General features: G+C 42.7%; 1 protein-coding gene across 1 annotated transcript in view; it reads right to left on the minus strand.

Annotated features, from left to right (window-relative positions):
- The window catches only part of LOC110521172 (mitochondrial glutamate carrier 1-like), a 52,527-nt gene extending 29,429 nt beyond the window's left edge, over nucleotides 1-23,098 (minus strand). The window contains exons 1-5 of the mRNA XM_036968531.1: nucleotides 22,943-23,098; nucleotides 12,511-12,732; nucleotides 10,547-10,672; nucleotides 6,523-6,578; nucleotides 4,882-4,972 (exon numbers count right to left, since the gene is read on the minus strand). Coding sequence (XP_036824426.1) covers nucleotides 4,882-4,972; nucleotides 6,523-6,578; nucleotides 10,547-10,672; nucleotides 12,511-12,530 — 293 coding nt within the window. The 5' untranslated portion in view covers nucleotides 12,531-12,732; nucleotides 22,943-23,098. The remainder of the gene's footprint in view (nucleotides 1-4,881; nucleotides 4,973-6,522; nucleotides 6,579-10,546; nucleotides 10,673-12,510; nucleotides 12,733-22,942) is intronic.
- Nucleotides 23,099-23,303: the final 205 nt, after the last annotated feature.

Here is a 23,303-nt window from a genome sequence, read left to right on the forward strand (position 1 = left end):
CTAAAACCCCAAACAGCAAGCAATGCAGGTGTAGAAGCACGGTGGCTAGGAAAAACTCCCTAGAAAGGCAAAAACCTAGGAAGAAACGTAACGGCTAGCTAGTTAGCGGTGGTGCGCGCTAGTTGCATTTCAATCGGTGACGTCACTCGCTCTGAGACCTTGAAGTAGTGGTTCCCCTTTGCTCTGCAAGGGCCGCGGCTTTTGTGGAGCGATGGGTAACGATGTTTCGTGGGTGACTGTTGTCTGTGTGCAGAGGGTCCCTGGTTCGAGCCCGGTTATGGGCGAGGGGACGGTCTAAAGTTATACTGTTACACACACGGGCAAATATTTATCACAGTGGTTATAGAGGGTGCAACAGATAAGCACTATGTGACATCGGCTGATGTAAAAAGGGCTTTATAACTAAATGTGATTGATGGACAGAGAGAGACAGAGAGAGAGAGAGAGAGAGAGACAGAGAGAGAGAGAGAGAGAGAGAGAGAGAGAGAGAGAGAGAGAGACAGAGACAGAGACAGAGAGAGAGAGAGAGAGAGAGAGAGAGAGAGAGAGAGAGAGAGAGAGATAGAGAGAGAGAGAGAGACAGAGAGACAGAGAGAGAGAGAGAGAAAGAGAGAGAGAGATCAGCCTCTTGTCATAACAAAAGGAAGACATGACATGTCCACTGTAGCTGATCTGTGACCAATGAAACAAACGTTTGGAACACTGAACAGAGATACCATGAATCATTTACAAGACAGTCAGCAGGCTGGGTAATCATTCACAGTCAATCCTTCGCCTACTCGGCCGTGGTCCAGTGTGTGTGTGTGTGCGGTGTGTGTGTCACCATAGAAACAGAGATAGCTAGACTCGCTAGAAACATATTCAATTTCATCCATGAACACACACAGCACTCAAACGAAAACACACACACATACCATCGGACACACCATCGGACAGAGCAGCGGGGGATTGTGGCCTCAGTAACAACAGATGTGCAGTATTGATATTTGTCATGTGATAGTGGCCTGCTCTCAAAATGTTCCTTATTTTGACAAATTACTGATTTTCCAGAGATAAAATGGGATGGTTTTCCAGTAGTTTTCCAGAGAAAGGATAGAAACCCCCAGCCCAGAGATAGTTTGACAGAGATGGTTTTCCAGTAGTTTGACAGAGATGGTTTTCCAGTAGTTTGACAGAGATGGTTTTCCAGTAGTTTTCCAGAGAAAGGAGAGAAAAACCCAGCCCAGAGATAGTTTGACAGAGATGTTTTTCCAGTAGTTTTCCAGTAGTTTGACAGAGATGGTTTTCCAGTAGTTTTCCAGACAAAGGAGAGAAAAACCCAGCCCAGAGATAGTTTGACAGAGATGTTTTTCCAGTAGTTTTCCAGTAGTTTGACAGCGATGGTTTTCCAGTAGTTTGACAGAGATGGTTTTCCAGTAGTTTTCCAGTAGTTTGACAGAGATGGTTTTCCAGTAGTTTGACAGAGATGGTTTTCCAGTAGTTTTCCAGTAGTTTGACAGAGATGGTTTTCCAGTAGTTTTCCAGTAGTTTGACAGAGATGGTTTTCCAGTAGTTTTCCAGTAATTTGACAGAGATGGATTTCCAGTAGTTTTCCAGTAGTTTGACAGAGATGGTTTTCCAGTAGTTTTCCAGTAATTTGACAGAGATGGTTTTCCAGTAGTTTGACAGAGATGGTTTTCCAGTAGTTTTCCAGTAATTTGACAGAGATGGTTTTCCAGTAGTTTGACAAAGATGGTTTTCCAGTAGTTTTCCAGTAGTTTGACAGAGATGGTTTTCCAGTAGTTTTCCAGTAATTTGACAGAGATGGTTTTCCAGTAGTTTTCCAGTAGTTTGACAGAGATGGTTTTCCAGTAGTTTTCCAGCAGTTTGACAGAGATGGTTTTCCAGTAGTTTTCCAGAGAAAGGAGAGAAACCCCCAGCCCAGAGATAGTTTGACAGAGATGGTTTTCCAGTAGTTTTCCAGTAGTTTGACAGAGATGGTTTTCCAGTAGTTTGACAGAGATGGTTTTCCAGTAGTTTTCCAGTAGTTTGACAGAGATGGTTTTCCAGTAGTTTGACAGAGATGGTTTTCCAGTAGTTTTCCAGTAATTTGACAGAGATGGTTTTCCAGTAGTTTGACAGGGATGGTTTTCCAGTAGTTTGACAGAGATGGTTTTCCAGTAGTTTTCCAGTAGTTTGACAGAGATGGTTTTCCAGTAGTTTGACAGAGATGGTTTTCCAGTAGTTTGACAGAGATGGTTTTCCAGTAGTTTTCCAGTAATTTGACAGAGATGGTTTTCCAGTAGTTTTCCAGTAATTTGACAGAGATGGTTTTCCAGTAGTTTGACAAAGATGGTTTTCCAGTAGTTTGACAGAGATGGTTTTCCAGTAGTTTTCCAGTAGTTTGACAGAGATGGTTTTCCAGTAGTTTTCCAGTAATTTGACAGAGATGGTTTTCCAGTAGTTTTCCAGTAGTTTGACAGAGATGGTTTTCCAGTAGTTTTCCAGTAGTTTGACAGAGATGGTTTTCCAGTAGTTTTCCAGAGAAAGGAGAGAAACCCCCAGCCCAGAGATAGTTTGACAGAGATGGTTTTCCAGTAGTTTGACAGAGATGGTTTTCCAGTAGTTTTCCAGTAGTTTGACATATATGGTTTTCCAGTAGTTTTCCAGTAATTTGATAGAGATGGTTTTCCAGTAGTTTTCCAGTAGTTTGACAGAGATGGTTTTCCAGTAGTTTTCCAGTAGTTTGACAGAGATGGTTTTCCAGTAGTTTGACATAGATGGTTTTCCAGTAGTTTTCCAGTAATTTGACAGAGATGGTTTTCCAGTAGTTTGACAGAGATGGTTTTCCAGTAGTTTTCCAGTAGTTTGACATAGATGGTTTTCCAGTAGTTTTCCAGTAATTTGATAGAGATGGTTTTCCAGTAGTTTTCCAGTAGTTTGACAGAGATGGTTTTCCAGTAGTTTGACATAGATGGTTTTCCAGTAGTTTTCCAGTAATTTGACAGAGATGGTTTTCCAGTAGTTTTCCAGTAGTTTGACATAGATGGTTTTCCAGTAGTTTGACAGAGATGGTTTTCCAGTAGTTTTCCAGTAGTTTGACAGAGATGGTTTTCCAGTAGTTTTCCAGTAGTTTGACAGCGATGGTTTTCCAGTAGTTTGACAGAGATGGTTTTCCAGTAGTTTGACAGAGATGGTTTTCCAGTAGTTTTCCAGTAGTTTGACATAGATGGTTTTCCAGTAGTTTTCCAGTAGTTTGACAGAGATGGTTTTCCAGTAGTTTGACAGAGATGGTTTTCCAGTAGTTTTCCAGTAGTTTGACAGAGATGGTTTTCCAGTAGTTTTCCAGTAGTTTGACAGAGATGGTTTTCCAGTAGTTTGACAGAGATGGTTTTCCAGTAGTTTTCCAGTAGTTTGACAGAGATGGTTTTCCAGTAGTTTTCCAGTAGTTTGACAGCGATGGTTTTCCAGTAGTTTGACAGAGATGGTTTTCCAGTAGTTTGACAGAGATGGTTTTCCAGTAGTTTGACAGAGATGGTTTTCCAGTAGTTTTCCAGTAGTTTTCCAGTAGTTTTCCAGTAGTTTGACAGAGATGGTTTTCCAGTAGTTTTCCAGTAGTTTGACAGAGATGGTTTTCCAGTAGTTTGACAGAGATGGTTTTCCAGTAGTTTTCCAGTAGTTTGACAGCGATGGTTTTCCAGTAGTTTGACAGAGATGGTTTTCCAGTAGTTTGACAGCGATGGTTTTCCAGTAGTTTGACAGTAGTTTTCCAGTAGTTTGACAGCGATAGCATAGTAAGCAACAATGTCTATGTCTAATCCTTGCTGTCAGTATATTGAAGGATTAACTAAAGCAGAAAGTTAAAGTAGAAAACCAATCAAAGAAACATAATGTGTTCCAAATTGTACACTTTTCCTTATTTAGTGCACTACTTTGTACCAGGGCCCATAGGGATCAGGTCAAAATTAGTGCCCTATATATAGGGAATAGGGTGCCAGCTCTGGTCTAAAGTAGTGCACTATATAGGGAATAGGGTGCCAGCTCTGGTCTAAAGTAGTGCCCTATATAGGGAATAGGGTGCCAGCTCTGGTCTAAAGTAGTGCCCTATATAGGGAATAGGGCTCTGGTCTAAAGTAGTGCACTATATAGGGAATAGGGCTCTGGTCTAAAGTAGTGCACTATATAGGGAATAGGGCTCTGGTCTAAAGTAGTGCACTATATAGGGAATAGGGCTCTGATCTAAAGTAGTGCACTATATAAGGAATAGGGCTCTGGTCTAAAGTAGTGCACTATATAGGGAATAGGGCTCTGATCTAAAGTAGTGCACTATATAAGGAATAGGGCTCTGGTCTAAAGTAGTGCACTATATAAGGAATAGGGCTCTGGTCTAAAGTAGTGCACTATATAGGGAATAGGGCTCTGATCTAAAGTAGTGCACTATATAAGGAATAGGGCTCTGGTCTAAAGTAGTGCACTATATAGGGAATAGGGCTCTGATCTAAAGTAGTGCACTATATAAGGAATAGGGCTCTGGTCTAAAGTAGTGCACTATATAGGGAATAGGGCTCTGGTCTAAAGTAGTGCACTATATAGGGAATAGGGCTCTGGTCTAAAGTAGTGCACTATATAGGGAATAGGGCTCTGGTCTAAAGTAGTGCACTATATAGGGAATAGGGCTCTGGTCTAAAGTAGTGCACTATATAGGGAATAGGGCTCTGGTCTAAAGTAGTGCACTATGTAGGGAATAGGGTACTATTTGGAACGACGACACAGTGAAACAGACAGCCAAACGTGTCAGGGATTGTGTTGGCTCAGAGACCTCTCTTTCACTCGGTGTATGTCTGTGTGTGTGTGTGTGTGTGTGTGTGTGTGTGTTCGTGTGTCTTAGTCATCACATCTTACCCATCCTTGGAGAGGTATTGTCTGAAGAAGTCATTTGCTGCTAGCTTGATGGCTTTCTCTGGCGTGACCAGGGTTAGGTTCACCGCAGACCCTGTAACAATGAGAGGAAGTGAGAGACAGAGATAGAGAGAGAGAGATGGAAGGAGAGGGAGCGAGAGCGAGAGAGATAGAAGGAGAAGGATCGAGAGAGAGATGGAGGGGAGGGAGAGTGAGAGAGAGTCAGATGGAGGGGAGGGAGAGTGAGAGAGAGTCAGATGGAGGGGAGGGAGAGTGAGAGAGAGTCAGAGAGAGGGGAGGGAGAGAGAGAGAGAGCAAGAGAGATGGAGGGAGGAAGGGAGAGCAAGAGAGATGGAGAGAGGGAGAGAAAGAAGAAAGAGGTAGAGAGAGGGGAGGTAGAGAAAGAAGAGAGCGAGAGAGGCAGCGAGAGGGGAGGGAGAGCGAGAGAAAGAGGCAGAGACAGGAGGGAGAGCGAGAGAAAGAGGCAAAGAGAGGGGAGTGAGAGCGAGAGAGAGGCAGAGATGAGAAAGAGAGAGAGAGAGAGTAGGAGAGAGAGAGAGAGAGAGACAGAGAGGAGAAAGAGAGAGAGACAGAGAGAGACAGAGAGAGAGGTGAGGGAGAGCGAGAGAGAGAGGCAGAGAGAGGGGAAGAGAGAGGGGAGAGAGAAAGAAGAGGCAGAGAGAGAGACAGAGAGGAGAAAGAGAGAGGAGGGAGAGAGAGAGAGAGAGAGAGAGAGAGAGACAGAGAGGAGAAAGAGAGAGAGACAGAGAGAGACAGAGAGAGAGGTGAGGGAGAGCGAGAGAGAGAGGCAGAGAGAGGGGAAGAGAGAGGGGAGAGAGAAAGAAGAGGCAGAGAGAGAGACAGAGAGGAGAAAGAGAGAGAGAGAGAGAGAGAGACAGAGAGAAGAAAGAGAGAGAGAGAGACAGAGAGAAGAAAGAGAGAGAGAGAGAGAGGAGAAAGAGAGAGAGAGAGGAGAAAGAGAGTAGGAGAGAGAGAGAGACAAAGAGGAGAAAGAGAGGAATTGTGATTTTCCCAGTCACACACAGCAGGCATGTTGTAATGTATGGTGGTAACATTTATTTTTGTGCATTATGTTCCCAGACCTGAGGCTGTCCTGTATACCTGAGGATGTCCTGTATACCTGAGGATGTGCTGTATACCTGAGGATGTCCTGTATACCTGAGGATGTCCTGTATACCTGAGGATGTCCTGTATACCTGAGGATGTCCTGTATACCTGAGGATGTCCTGTATACCTGAGGCTGTCCTGTATACCTGAGGATGTCCTGTATACCTGAGGATGTCCTGTATACCTGAGGCTGTCCTGTATACCTGAGGATGTCCTGTATACCTGAGGATGTCCTGTATACCCGAGGATGTCCTGTATACCTGAGGCTGTCCTGTATACCTGAGGATGTCCTGTATACCTGAGGATGTCCTGTATACCTGAGGATGTGGTTAGCTGTGTGCTGGTGAGAGTGAGTTGTCTCAAGGCTATAAGCAGCTCTGATAGTCTCAGTGTTCAGCAGTGGTCAGCAACTTTCAAAAGGACCTCACTGTGCAATGTTTGTCTTTAGCATGTACCTGCCACTTTCTAGTGCACACAAACACACAAATATACTTCCACGTCCTCACCCGAACCTACCTCTGTACATCCCGAAGTATCCCTCTGAGCGGATGGTCTTGATAAGACAGTCAGACCTACAAGACACAACCAACTAGTTACAACAACATATAACATCACCAACTAGTTACAACAACATATAACATCACCAACTAGTTACAACAACATATAACATCACCAACTAGTTACTACAAGACACAACCAACTAGTTACAACAACATATAACATCACCAACTAGTTACTACAACATATAACATCACCAACTAGTTACTACAAGACACAACCAACTAGTTACAACAACATATAACATCACCAACTAGTTACAACAACATATAACATCACCAACTAGTTACTACAAGACACAACCAACTAGTTACTACAACATATAACATCACCAACTAGTTAATACAACATATAACATCACCAACTAGTTACTAACACATATAACATCACCAACTAGTTACTACAAGACACAACCAACTAGTTACAACAACATATAACATCACCAACTAGTTACAACAACATATAACATCACCAACTAGTTACTACAAGACACAACCAACTAGTTACTACAACATATAACATCACCAACTAGTTAATACAACATATAACATCACCGACTAGTTACTAACACATATAACATCACCAACTAGTTACTACAAGACACAACAAACTAGTTACTACAACATATAACATCACCAACTAGTTACTACAAGACACAACCAACTAGTTACTACAACATTCAACATCACCAACTAGTTACAACAACATATAACATCACCAACTAGTTACTACAACACATAACATCAACTAGTTACTACAACATCAACTAGTTACTACAACACATAACATCAACTAGTTACTACAACATATAACATGACCAACTAGTTACAACAACATATAACATCACCAACTAGTTACTACAAGACACAACCAACGAGTTACTACAACATTTAACATCACCAACTAGTTACAACAACATATAACATCACCAACTAGTTACTACAACATATAACATCACCAACTAGTTACTACAAGACACAACCAACTAGTTACTACAACATCACCTAGTTACAACAACATATAACATCACCAACTAGTTACAACAACATATAACATCACCAACTAGTTACAACAACATATAACATCACCAACTAGTTACTACAAGACACAACAAACTAGTTACTACAACATATAACATCACCAACTAGTTACTACAAGACACAACCAACTAGTTACTACAACATTTAACATCACCAACTAGTTACTACAAGACACAACCAACTAGTTACTACAACATATAACATTACCAACTAGTTACTACAAGACACAACCAACTAGTTACTACAACATATAACATCACCAACTAGTTACTACAACATATAACATCACCAACTAGTTACAACAACATATAACATCACCAACTAGTTACTATAACATATAACATCACCAACTAGTTACTACAACATATAACATCACCAACTAGTTACTACAAGACACAACCAACTAGTTACTACTACATATAACATCACCAACTAGTTACTACAACATATAACATCACCAACTAGTTACTACAAGACACAACCAACTAGTTACTACAACATATAACATCACCAACTAGTTACTACAAGACACAACCAACTAGTTACTACAACATATAACATCACCAACTAGTTACTATAACATATAACATCACCAACTAGTTACTACAAGACACAACCAACTAGTTACTACAACATATAACATCACCAACTAGTTACAACAACATATAACATCACCAACTAGTTACTACAAGACACAACCAACTAGTTACTACAACATTTAACATCACCAACTAGTTACTACAAGACACAACCAACTAGTTACTACAACATATAACATTACCAACTAGTTACTACAAGACACAACCAACTAGTTACTACAACATCTAACATCACCAACTAGTTACTACAACATATAACATCACCAACTAGTTACAACAACATATAACATCACCAACTAGTTACTACAAGACACAACCAACTAGTTACAACAACATATAACATCACCAACTAGTTACTACAACATATAACATCACCAACTAGTTACTATAACATATAACATCACCAACTAGTTACTACAACATATAACATCACCAACTAGTTACTACAACATATAACATCACCAACTAGTTACTATAACATATAACATCACCAACTAGTTACTACAACATATAACATCACCAACTAGTTACTACAACATATAACATCACCAACTAGTTACTACAAGACACAACAAACGAGTTACTACAACATATAACATCACCAACTAGTTACTACAAGACACAACCAACTAGTTACTACAACATATAACATCACCAACTAGTTACTACAAGACACAACCAACTAGTTACAACAACATATAACATCACCAACTAGTTACTACAACATATAACATCACCAACTAGTTACAACAACATATAACATCACCAACTAGTTACAACAACATCACCTAGTTACAACAACATATAACATCAACAACTAGTTACAACAACATATAACATCACCAACTAGTTACTACAAGACACAACCAACTAGTTACTACAACAGCACCTAGTTACAACAACATATAACATCACCAACTAGTTACAACAACATATAACATCACCAACTAGTTACTACAAGACACAACCAACTAGTTACTAGAAGACACAACCAACTAGTTACAACAACATATAACATCACCAACTAGTTACTACAACATATAACATCACCAACTAGTTACAACAACATATAACATCACCAACTAGTTACAACAACATATAACATCACCAACTAGTTACAACAACATATAACATAACCAACTAGTTACAACAACATATAACATCACCAACTAGTTACTACAAGACACAACCAACTAGTTACTACAAGACACAACCAACTAGTTACTACAACATATAACATCACCAACTAGTTACTACAACATATAACATCACCAACTAGTTACAACAACATATAACATCAACTAGTTACTACAAGACACAACCAACTAGTTACTACAACATATAACATCACCAACTAGTTACTACAACATATAACATCACCAACTAGTTACAACAACATATAACATCAACTAGTTACTACAAGACACAACCAACTAGTTACAACAACACATAACATCAACTAGTTACTACAACATCAACTAGTTACTACAACATCAACTAGTTACTACAACATCAACTAGTTACTACAACATCAACTAGTTACTACAACACATAACATCAACTAGTTACTACAACACATAAAATCAACTAGTTACTACAACACATAAAATCAACTAGTTACTACAACATATAACATCAACTAGTTACTACAACACATAACATCAACTAGTTACTACAACACATAACATCAACTAGTTACTACAACACATAACATCAACTAGTTACTACACAACACATAACATCAACTAGTTACTACACAACACATAAAATCAACTAGTTACTACAACATATAACATCAACTAGTTACTACAACATCAACTAGTTACTACAACATCAACTAGTTACTACAACACATAACATCAACTAGTTACTACAACACATAACATCAACTAGTTACTACAACACATAACATCAACTAGTTACTACAACACATAACATCAACTAGTTACTACAACACATAAAATCAACTAGTTACTACAACACATAACATCAACTAGTTACTACAACACATAACATCAACTAGTTACTACAACATCAACTAGTTACTACAACACATAACATCAACTAGTTACTACAACACATAACATCAACTAGTTACTACAACACATAACATCAACTAGTTACTACAACATATAACATCAACTAGTTACTACAACGTAACATAACTACATTTGCATTGATGACAGCTTTGCACACTCTTGGCATGAGTGTGTGTGTGCGTGAGTGTGTGCTTGAGTGTGTGTGTGTGTGCGTGCGTGCGTGCGTGCGTGAGTGAGTGAGTGAGTGAGTGAGTGAGTGAGTGAGTGAGTGAAAGTGTGAGTGAGTGAGTGAGTGAGTACATACATGCTGGTGTAGAGGCGTGATCCATTTTGCTGGTTCTGCAGGCGTGTCTTGGCCAAGTCAATGGGAAACACACAGCTCACACCAATCAGCCCTGCTATCCCACCGTTTATCAACTTGGCAGGCAAACTGGGGGGAGGAGAGGAGGAAGAGGGAAGGAGGAAGGGAGATGGAGAGAGGAGGAAGAGGGACGGAAGGGAGATGAAAAGAGGAGGAAGAAGGAGGGGAAGGAGGAAGGAAGGGTAGGAATTAGGGGAGAAGAAGGAGAGAAATGATGCTGCTGTGAAATATCGCTGCACAACACATCTATCACTTTTATAGTGTTACAAGGGGACATTAACCCACAGCTGACACCACATGGTTACATAGGGGACATTATCCCACAGCTGACACCACATGGTTACATAGGGGACATTATCCCACAGCTGACACCACATGGTTACATAGGGGACATTATCCCACAGCTGACACCACATGGTTACATAGGGGGCATTATCCCACAGCTGACACCACATGGTTACATAGGGGACATTATCCCACAGCTGACACCACATGGTTACACCACATGGTTACATAGGGGACATTATCCCACAGCTGACACCACATGGTTACATAGGGGACATTATCCCACAGCTGACACCACATGGTTACATAGGGGACATTATCCCACAGCTGACTCCACATGGTTACATAGGGGACATTATCCCACAGCTGACACCACATGGTTACATAGGGGACATTATCCCACAGTTGACACCACATGGTTACATAGGGGACATTATCCCACAGTTGACACCACATGGTTACACCACATGGTTACATAGGGGACATTATCCCACAGCTGACACCACATGGTTACATAGGGGACATTATCCCACAGCTGACACCACATGGTTACATAGGGGACATTATCCCACAGTTGACACCACATGGTTACATAGGGGACATTATCCCACAGCTGACACCACATGGTTACATAGGGGACATTATCCCACAGCTGACACCACATGGTTACATAGGGGACATTATCCCACAGCTGACACCACATGGTTACATAGGGGACATTATCCCACAGCTGACACCACATGGTTACACCACATGGTTACATAGGGGACATTATCCCACAGCTGACACCACATGGTTACATAGGGGACATTATCCCACAGCTGACACCACATGGTTACATAGGGGACATTATCCCACAGCTGACACCACATGGTTACATAGGGGACATTATCCCACAGCTGACACCACATGGTTACATAGGGGACATTATCCCACAGTTGACACCACATGGTTACATAGGGACATTATCCCACAGCTGACACCACATGGTTACATAGGGGACATTATCCCACAGCTGACACCACATGGTTACATAGGGGACATTATCCCACAGTTGACACCACATGGTTACATAGGGGACATTATCCCACAGCTGACACCACATGGTTACATAGGGGATAGTATCCCACAGCTGACACCACATGGTTACATAGGGGACATTATCCCACAGCTGACACCACATGGTTACATAGGGGACATTATCCCACAGCTGACACCACATGGTAACATAGGGGACATTATCCCACAGCTGACACCACATGGTTACAAAGGGGACATTATCCCACAGCTGACACCAAATGTGGCGCTATGTTAATTTGATCAGCTATGGATCAAATATGATGCATGCGACATGTAGATTTCATAGAACACGGGGACCTTGAATAAACTGTGAGGGAGGAGACAAAAGCACACTTGTTTAACATTGAAGAATATAGTGCTTATGCTTAACAATTTTCAGATCTGTTTTCTTATACACAAGTTGTGTCTGAAATGGCACCCTTTTTCCCTATACAGTGCACTACTTTTTTACCAGGGCCTGCATAAAAGTGCACAATATCGGGAATAAGGTGCCATTTGAGGGAGACACCAGAGTTGAATGTTAACAGCTAATGCATGCTAACCTGATCTGCTTGTCAGCCATTTGATTTCTCTGTGTTGACGTGTTCCACAATACAACTGCCCGTCTGTCTGAAGGTTTGAGCCAATCAGGACATCTGTTGTGCGTTTCTTTCTCTAGTCTATTAATGGAGACACGTGGCTTGTCAGCTCTTTGTTCGTTTTTCAAACTGTATTTGTATCAGTTTGCTGGCTGAAGCGCTGGCCGGTAGAGGTTGAGGGGATATCTGAAACAGATAAAACATGAGAAAGAGAGAGCCTGTTAGTTAATAACATAAAGGAGATGTGTTAATAACACAAAGGAGTTGTTGGTTAATAACACAAAGGAGTTGTTGGTTAACAACATAAAGGAGTTGTTGGTTAACAACATAAAGGAGTTGTTGGTTATTAACATCAAGGAGTTTTTGGTTAATAACATAAAGGAGTTGTTGGTTAACAACTTAAAGGAGTTGTTGGTTAACAACTTAAAGGAGTTGTTGGTTCACAACATAAAGGAGTTGTTGGTTAACAACATCAAGGAGTTGTTGGTTAACAACTTAAAGGAGTTGTTGGTTAATAACATCAAGGAGTTGTTGGTTAACAACATCAAGGAGTTGTTGGTTAATAACATCAAGGAGTTGTTGGTTAACAACATCAAGGAGTTGTTGGTTAATAACATCAAGGAGTTGTTGGTTAATAACATCAAGGAGTTGTTGGTTAACAACATAAAGGAGTTGTTGGTTAATAACATAAAGGAGTTGTTGGTTAATAACGTAAAGGAGTTGTTGGTTAATAACATAAAGGAGTTGTTGGTTAATAACATCAAGGAGTTGTTGGTTAACAATATAAAGGAGTTGTTGGTTAATAACATCAAGGAGTTGTTGGTTAATAACATAAAGGAGTTGTTGGTTAACAACATAAAGGAGTTGTTGGTTAATAACATCAAGGAGTTGTTGGTTAACAACATAAAGGAGTTGTTGGTTAACAACTTAAAGGAGTTGTTGGTTAATAACATCAAGGAGTTGTTGGTTAATAACATCAAGGAGTTGTTGGTTAATAACATAAAGGAGTTGTTGGTTAATAACATCAAGGAGTTGTTGGTTAACAACATCAAGGAGTTGTTGGTTAACAACAAAAAGGAGTTGTTGGTTAATAACATCAAGGAGTTGTTGGTTAATAACATCAAGGTGTTGTTGGTTAATAACATCAAGGAGTTGTTGGTTAACAACATCAAGGAGTTGTTGGTTAACAACTTAAAGGAGTTGTTGGTTAATAACATCAAGGAGTTGTTGGTTAATAACATAAAGGAGTTGTTGGTTAATAACATCAAGGAGTTGTTGGTTAATAACATAAAGGAGTTGTTGGTTAATAACATAAAGGAGTTGTTGGTTAATAACATCAAGGAGTTGTTGGTTTACAACATAAAGGAGTTGTTGGTTAATAACATAACGGAGTTGTTGGTTAATAACGTAAAGGAGTTGTTGGTTAATAACATCAAGGAGTTGTTGGTTTACAACATAAAGGAGTTGTTGGTTAATAATATAAAGGAGTTGTTGGTTAACAACATAAAGGAGTTGTTGGTTAACAACTTAAAGGAGTTGTTGGTTAATAACATAAAGGAGTTGTTGGTTAACAACATAAAGGAGTTGTTGGTTAATAACATAAAGGAGTTGTTGGTTAATAAAGTAAAGGAGTTGTTGGTTAATAACATAAAGGAGTTGTTGGTTAACAACATAAAGGAGTTGTTGGTTAACAACATAAAGGAGTTGTCCACTGATATGTGTCAACAACTGGTGGCTTGATAAGTCTGTGCGTCAGGTTTGAATATATTGACAATGTGGGTTTTAATGAGGGGAACATAATTACAGCTAATTGAATGATAACTGCCCCTCTCGCCCTGTGATTCACTCTTTGTCCACTGAACTACAGGTGTGTCAGGTCTAAAGTAGTGACAATGTGGGTTTTAGTGAGGGGAACATTCCAGAACCACCTAACCACAGTATGAGATATTTGTGAAAACATGACTAACAGCTCTCCTAAAATAGTGCTATGGCTGTTCAGGTACTTAGTTATTACTGTATTCAGGTACTTAGTTATTACTGTATTCAGGTACTTAGTTATTACAGTATTCAGGTACTTAGTTATTACAGTATTTAGGTACTTAGTTATTACTGTATTCAGGTACTTAGTTATTACAGTATTTAGGTACTTAGTTATTACAGTATTTAGGTACTTAGTTATTACTGTATTCAGGCACTTAGTTATTACACTATTTAGGTACTTAGTTATTACAGTATGTAGGTACTTAGTTCTTACAGTATTTAGGTACTTAGTTATTACAGTATTTAGGTACTTAGTTATTACTGTATTCAGGTACTTAGTTATTACTGTATTCAGGTACTTAGTTATTACAGTATTTAGGTACTTAGTTATTACTGTATTTAGGTACTTAGTTATTACAGTATGTAGGTACTTAGTTATTACAGTATGTAGGTACTTAGTTCTTACAGTATTTAGGTACTTAGTTATTACTGTATTTAGGTACTTAGTTATTACTGTATTTAGGTACTTCGTTATTACTGTATTTAGGTAAGCTATTACAGTATATAATCTTGCATACTTTCCTGCTTATCAATATTTGTAACAATAATCAGGAGGTATTGATGGGTGGCATGATGCCAAAACTCATCAGCATACTGTACTGACATTACGTTTGTGTTGCCTTGATAACAGACCACATCTGGATGTAATAAATGTATCACTAGCCACTTTAAACAACGCCACTTTATATAATGTTTACATACCCTACATTACTCATCTCATATGTATATACTGTACTCTATACCATCTACTGCATCTTGCCGATGCCGTTCGGCCATCACATATTCTTATTCGTTCCTTTACACTTGTGTGTGTATAAGGTTGTTCTTGTGAAATTGTTAGATTACTTGTTAGATATTACTGCACGGTCTTAACTAGAAGCACAAGCATTTCGCTACACTCGCATTAACATCTGCTAACCATGTGTATGTGACCAATAAAATTGTATTTTATTTCAATGTGTGTTGCCTTGCTTGCGTGCAAGTTATGCGTTTACAGGGTAGCCTACATTCAAATGTACGTTCTTCAGCAATCAGAGTTGAATTGGTGAAGCAGAAAGAACAAATCTCCGTGTAAAATGGTTTTAAATCTGAAACAGACTGGTGGGAGGATGTAGAGAGAAGGAGAGATGTGGTCTACAGAGAGCAATGAACACAGCAAATCTGTTTCCATTTCCCCCTCCACACGCTCCACCCCCTTCCTCAACCAATCACGACGTCTCTCTCTGTGACCCACCTACCAGCTGTGACCCACCTACCTCTATCTCCCCCTCCATCCCTGCCTCCCTCCTCCTTCTCTACCTCCCTCCCTCCCTCCATCTCCCCTCTCCCTCCTCCATATCTATCTCCCCCTCCCTCCATCTCCCCCCTCCCTCCTCCATATCTATCTCCCCCCTCCCTCCATCTCCACCTCCCTCCATCTCCACCTCCCTCCATCTCCCCTCTCCCTCCTCCATATCTACCTCCCTCCTCCATCTTCCCCTCCCTCCTCCATCTCCCCCCTCCCTCCTCCATATCTACCTCCCCCCTCCCTCCTCCATATCTACCTCCCTCCCTCCATCTCCCCCTCCCTCCATCTCCCCTCTCCCTCCTCCATATCTACCTCCCCCTCCTTCTCCATCCCTGCCTCCCTCCTCCATCCCTGCCTCCCTCCTCTCCCTCCCCCTCCCTCCTCCTTCTCTCCCTCCCTCCTCCATCTCCCCCCTCCGTCCTCCATATCTACCTCCCCCTCCCTCCTCCATATCTACCTCCCTCCCTCCATCTCCCCCTCCCTCCATCTCCCCCCTCCCTCCTCCATATCTCCCTCCCCCCTCCATATCTATCTCCATCCCTGCCTCCCTCCTCCATCTCCCCCCTCCATATCTACCTCCCCCTCCCTCCTCCTTCTCTCCCTCCCTCCTCCCCCTCCCTCCTCCATATCTATCTCCCCCCTCCCTCCATCTCCCCCTCCCTCCATCTCCCCTCTCCCTCCTCCATATCTCCCTCCCCCTCCATATCTATCTCCATCCCTGCCTCCCTCCTCCATCCCTCCCTCCTCCATCTCCCCCTCCATATCTACCTCCCCCTCCCTCCTCCTTCTCTCCCTCCCTCCTCCATCTCCCCCCTCCCTCCTCCATATCTACCTCCCCCTCCCTCCATCTCCCCCTCCCTCCATCTCCCCTCTCCCTCCTCCATATCTCCCTCCCCCCTCCATATCTATCTCCATCCCTGCCTCCCTCCTCCATCCCTCCCCCCTCCATATCTACCTCCCCCTCCCTCCTCCTTCTCTCCCTCCCTCCTCCATCTCCCCCCTCCCTCCTCCATATCTACCTCCCCCCTCCCTCCTCCTTCTCTCCCTCCCCCCTCCCTCCATCTCCTCCATCTCCCCCCTCCCTATCTACCTCCCCCCTCCCTCCATCTTCCATATCTACCTCCCCCTCTCTCCTCCTTCTCTCCCTCTCCCCTCCCTCCTCCATCTCCCGCCTCCCTCCTCCATCTCCCCCTCCCTCCTCCATATCTACCTCCCCCCTCCATCTCCCCCCTCCATATCTACCTCGCCCTCCCTCTCCCCCCTCCCTCCATCTTCCCCCTCCCTATCTACCTCCCCCTCCCTCCCTCTCCCCTCCATCTCCTCCATCTCCCCCCTCCCTCCTCCATATCTACCTCCCCCCTCCCTCCTCCTTCTCTCCCTCCCCCCTCCCTCCATCTCCTCCATCTCCCCCCTCCCTCCTCCATATCTACCTCCCCCCTCCCGCCATCTTCCATATCTACCTCCCCCTCCCTCCTCCATCTCCCCCCTCCCTCCATCTTCCCCCTCCCTCCTCCATATCTACCTCCCCCCTCCCTCCTCCATCTCCCCCCTCCCTCCTCCATCTCCCCCTCCCTCCTCATTCTCTCCCTCCCCTCCCCTTATTTTCCTTTGCGTCAATCATCAACTTTCCAACACAGGGCTTCCTTTCTTTTGCTGACTTTTCTTTTTCTTTGAAACAAAAAGATCTAACCACGCCTCCTTTCCAGACCGGACCACGCCTCCTTTCTAGACCGGACCACGCCTCCTTTCTAGACCGGACCACGCCTCCTTTCTAGACCGGACCACGCCTCCTTTCTAGACCGGACCACGCCTCCTTTCTAGACCGGACCACGCCTCCTTTCTAGACCGGACCACGCCTCCTTTCTAGACCGGACCACGCCTCCTTTCTAGACTGGACCACGCCTCCTTTCCAGACCGGACCACGCCTCCTTTCTAGACCGGACCACGCCTCCTTTCTAGACCGGACCACGCCTCCTTTCCAGACCGGACCACGCCTCCTTTCTAGACCAGACCACGCATCCTTTCTAGACCAGACCACGCCTCCATTCTAGATAGATATATTCATGCAGCGAGTTCTGTCTGTCTCTCTCTCTGGCTCTCTCAATCCTCTGAACTAATATCTATTAGTCCTACCAGGAACGCACTCCCACGCAGGGATAATAGTTTTCTATCTGACGTGTGTGAGAGAGAGAGAGATTCAACACTGACTCACCACTAGAATCCATCTGGAGAACGATTTTACTGTCACAGTTGTAACATGTAGTCAAACATGACATATTAGAAACATCATCTGAACCATACAACTATGACAGTACCAGCAACATGTAGGTGTACATACTAGTTAACAACAATAATGTTAGAACGAGTATAAGACAGATGTTCTGTTTAGAACAGCCGATGAACAGGAAACAGCTGAGGACAGGAAACAGCTGAAGGACAGGAAACAGCTGAGGGACAGGAAACAGCTGAGGGACAGGAAACAGCTGAGGGACAGGAAACAGCTGATGGACAGGAAACAGCTGATGGACAGGAAACCGCTGAGGGACAGGAAACAGCTGATGGACAGGAAACAGCTGATGGGCAGGAAACAGCTGAGGGACAGGAAACAGTTGAGGGACAGGAAACAGCTGAGGGACAGGAAACAGCTGAGGGACAAGAAAGAGCTGAGGGACAGGAAACAGCTGAGGGACAGGAAACAGCTGAGGGACAGGAAAGAGCTGAAGGACAGGAAAGAGCTGAAGGACAGGAAACAGCTGAGGGACAGGAAACAGCTTAGGGTGTAAATAGAGAGTAAAGGGAATCCAGATGGAGTATGGAGCTCAGGTTAGAGGTCACAGACCATCTGTCCTTTAAAGACTGATGATGCTGATCAACAACCAATAGGAGGGGGGAATGAGTGCATTCGGGAATGTATTCAGACCCCTTCCCTTTGTACACATTTTGTTACGTTACAGCCTTATTATACAATTGATTAAAAAAAAAAAATTCTCTCAATCTACACACAATACCTCATAATAAAAAATGTAAAAGGTTTTGAGAAATGTTCAGACGCTTTGCTATGAGAAATGAAATTGAGCTCAGGTGCATCCTGTTTCCATTGATCATCCTTGTGATGTTTCTACAACTTGATTGGAGTCCACCTGTGGTAAATTCAATTGATTGGACATTATTTGGAAAGGCACACACCTGTCTATATAAGGTCACACAGTTGACAGTGCATGTCAGAGCAAAAACCAAGCCATGAAGTCGAAGGAATTGTTCGTTGAGCTCCAAGACAGTATTTTGTCGAGGCACAAATCTGGGGAAGGGTATAAAACATTTCTGCAGCATTGAAGGTCCCAAATAACACATTGGCCACCATTATTCTTAAATGGAAGAAGTTTGGAACCACCAAGATTCTTCCTAGAGCTGGCCGCCAGCTAAACTGAGCAATCAGGAGAGAAAGGCCTTGGACAGGGAGGTGACTAAGAACCCAATGGTCACTCTGACAGAGCTCTAGAGTTCCTCTGTGGAGATGGGAGAGCCTTCCAGGAGGACAACCATCTCTGCAGTACTCCACCAATCAGACATTTATGGTAGAATGACCAGACGGAAGCCACTCCTCAGTAAAAGGCACATGACAGCCCGTTTGGAGTTTGCCAAAAGGCACCTAAAGGACTCTCAGACCATGAGAAACAAGATTCTTTGGTCTGATGACACCAAGATTGAACTTTTTGGCCTGAATGCCAAGTGTCACGTCTGGAGAAAATAGTTTGCAAGCCCTGTCACATCTGACCAGCGTCAGAGCCAGTGTGCTGGGATTCAATCTTCGTCCTGTTTGATGGCTTGTCGGATGGCACAGCGGGATTTCTTATAAGCGTCCGGATTAGTGTCCCGCTCCTTGAAAGCCAGCAACTCTAGCCTTTAGCTTAGCGAGGATGTTGCCTGTAATCCATGGCTTCTGGTTGGGATATGTACGTACGGTCACTGTGGGGACGACGTCGTCGATGCACTTATTGACTGAGTTGTTATACTCCTCAATGACATTGAATGAATCACGGAACATATTCCAGTCTGTGCTAGCAAAACAGTCCTGTAGCTTAAAATCTGCGTCATCAGACCACTTCACTGGTACCTCTGAGTTTTTGTTTTTTTTTGTAAGCAGGAATCAGGAGGATAGAGTTATGGTCAGATTTGCCAATTGGAGGGCGAGGGAGAGCTTTGTATGTGTCTCTGTGTGTGGAGTAAAGGTGGTCTAGAGTTTTTTTTCCCCCCCCTCTGGTTGCACATGTGACATGCTCATAGAAATTAGGTCAAACGGATTTAAGTTTTCCTGCATTAAAGTCGACGGCCACTAGGAGTGCCACTTCTGGGTGAGCGGTTTCCTGTTTGCTTTTGACCTTATACAGCTCGTTGGGTTTTACTGCCAGCATCGGTTTGTGGTGATAAATAGACAGCTATGAAAAATATAGATGAAAACTCTCTTGGTAAATAGTGTGGTGTACAGCTTATCATGAGGTATTCTACCTCAGGTAAGAAATACCTTGAGACTTCCTTAATATTAGTGATCACACACCAGCTGTTGACAAATAGACACAGACCATTTATTGTTATGTTATCAGGAAACTACAGTTGATTACAGTAGGCACCAGACATGCCTTAAAACTTTGATATTATTTGGCTTCTAATAACATATAGGCTAGGCCACTTACGCACCAGACATGCCTTAAAACTTTGATATTATTTGGCTTCTAATAACATATAGGCTAGGCCACTTAGTAGACACTTTTATCCCAAGTGATTTACAGTTCTTACATGTTTTAGTATTTACGTGAATCCTGTAGGAATTGAACCCACCACCTTGGTGTCCCCGAGGACAACTCTCAATCTCTACACTACTGTTGGATCACTATATCTCTCTCTTTTTTTTTAAAGAGCACCGTGTACCGTACAAGCAGCCGAGATGTCACGGTCTCTCAGGTTTGAGTGTGATTATATTTATGGACATAGAAGCTACTAGACAAGAGTCATGCACCAGGAAGGATCATATTTGTGGTTTCATAAATAAATCAGATTACGGTTTCCTCTTCCTGCTCTAGAGTAAGGATTATAAACCTAATACCCATCTACGGAATCACTCTTTTAATGTATTTCTCTCTCTGTGTCTACAATCGACCTCTCCCTTCTCTGCGTGTCCATCCGTCCGTCCGTCTCTCGGTCTGCCTTTTTTCCCTTCTTTGTCTGTGCTTCTCTCTCTCTCGATCACTCTCTGTTTGTCTGTCTGCCCCGGTACCTCTGTCTGCACCGGTGTTTCTCTCCCTCTGTCTACCTCGCTCTGTATGCCTCTCTCTCGATCACTCTCTGTTTGTCTGTTTGCACCGGTACCTCTGTCTGCCCCGGTACCTCTGTCTGCCCCGGTACCTCTGTCTGCCTCGCTGTTTCTCTCCCTCTGTCTACCTCGCTCTGTATGCCTCTCTCTCGCTGTCTCTCCGGCTCTCTCTACCTCTCTCTCTGTCTGCCTCTCTCTCTCTGTCTGCCTCTCTCTCTCTGTCTGCCTCTCTCTATCTTCTCTCTCTCTCAACAACATCTGGACTGAGAGGTATAGACCTATCAAGCCTCTTATTGAGAAGCTTCAGTCTGTTAATTTCTATGAACATCATTGATGGATCGCCCCTACGGTGACTTTAACAAATAGACAGAGAGAATCAACTGCCTTGTGTTTTTTTTTTTATGTATTTGTCTTTGCTACTAGACACTGTGTGGCCTTCAATGTCTCCTCTCACTGGCCGGCAACACATCCATTTATCTTCCAGACAGACAGATAGAGATAGCAGCACATATGAGGTTAGGTTCTAGGCCTTTCTGCAGAGTTGCTCCTCATTCCTATGGAATGTAAAAACAACAGCAGTAGCATACAGATACAATAGCCTACTGACTGCTGTGAGGACGTTCTACTCATAGGTTGTCTATAACTTATTTATTTTTTTTTTAGCTAAAACACCCAAAGGACAAACATGTGGATAATTCTCTATGGACTGTAGGTGAAGTAGGTCTGACCACATGAGACATCTTTTCATTCAAACTAAGACATTGACCTTCCAGGGTGTCATGCCAAGGACACGATTCATAAATAATTTCACAGCTGCAATAGAATGGTTGACACACGACTGGGACTAGCAACACAGCAGTCTGACATGCTATAAATCATGCTTTAAATCGGGAATGTAGCATAATGAATATGATAACCCATACGCCAAACTATGCACGCAGGCAATTACGCAACGATCACGACGCCAGCAATTTCAATTCCATATTCTCTACACATGCGCAGAGCTCATAGTCCCCGATTCTCTCTCTCTCTCACACACACACACACGCCTGTGTCTGAAATCGGCTTCAGGCAGGCTGTCACACGACAATCGTTACGCCTCCGAGGTCTCCTGGGACTGCAGGGGAAACATGTATATCCCCCTGTCGAAGCGCTAATCCGGGGATAAAAACACATCTCGACCCGGTCCAAACTAGCAAACCAACATGTACAACAAATCGGCATTTCCTAGCAAATGTGCTGTTAAATTATTACCAAGGAGAGACTAAATCCGTGTCCTCGCGGCTACTTCTAGTGGTATTGGATGTTACCTAAACTACACTATCATCGTAGCCTACATCCCCGCAATAATCATCCGCTATTTCAATTGATAGGCTACCGGTATTGTTACCGTTATTTCAATCATCTTCCATAAGACCTAAATAAAACTGTATTCATGTCAAATCACAACCAGGGAATCATATCCTGCCACATAACGGGAAACGATTGGCTCTTTTGACAGAAGAGGAAGGGTAGCAGCGCACCGCCGTTGCTCAGAACTGATTGCTGGAATTAGATGAAACGTTAACTACCGGGTACTCACGACACATGCATTACAACCTTTCTCTATTCTCTAAACTCAACAACAACAAAAAATGCATCCTATATTTATCAGGTAGTTGAGGTTAGCCTAATATCACAACGCGCTATTTCTCCGTTATCCATGAAGACATGCTTTATCCGAAATGATTAGATTATGATAGCACGCACTATTCACATACCGTGTTGTGCAGTTTCCCGTTAATTTAGATGGATAATATCTGGTGTTTGACAATAACCGTTTTCCTCTCGTGTCCTTCTCGCTTGCTGGCAGCCTGCTTGCTAACCTGCCGGTGTTACTAGCATTTGTGTCCCTTGGAGAGAGGAAGAGAGAAGGGGTGGGAGGGAGAAGAGAAGGGGTGATGATTGAAGATTATATATATATATATATAAGGGAAAATGAGGATCTATGTCCTCTAGTGGCCGGTAGATTTCCAGTGACTGCAAAGGTGTACAGCCGAGGTAACCGTCAAAAATAAAGGAGGTTCTTAATAGGGAGTTGGGTCACCATGAGCCGTCAGAACAACTTCAATGCACCGCCCC

Source organism: Oncorhynchus mykiss, chromosome 30 (genome assembly GCF_013265735.2).
Source record: "Oncorhynchus mykiss isolate Arlee chromosome 30, USDA_OmykA_1.1, whole genome shotgun sequence".
Taxonomy (NCBI): Eukaryota; Metazoa; Chordata; class Actinopteri; order Salmoniformes; family Salmonidae; genus Oncorhynchus; species Oncorhynchus mykiss.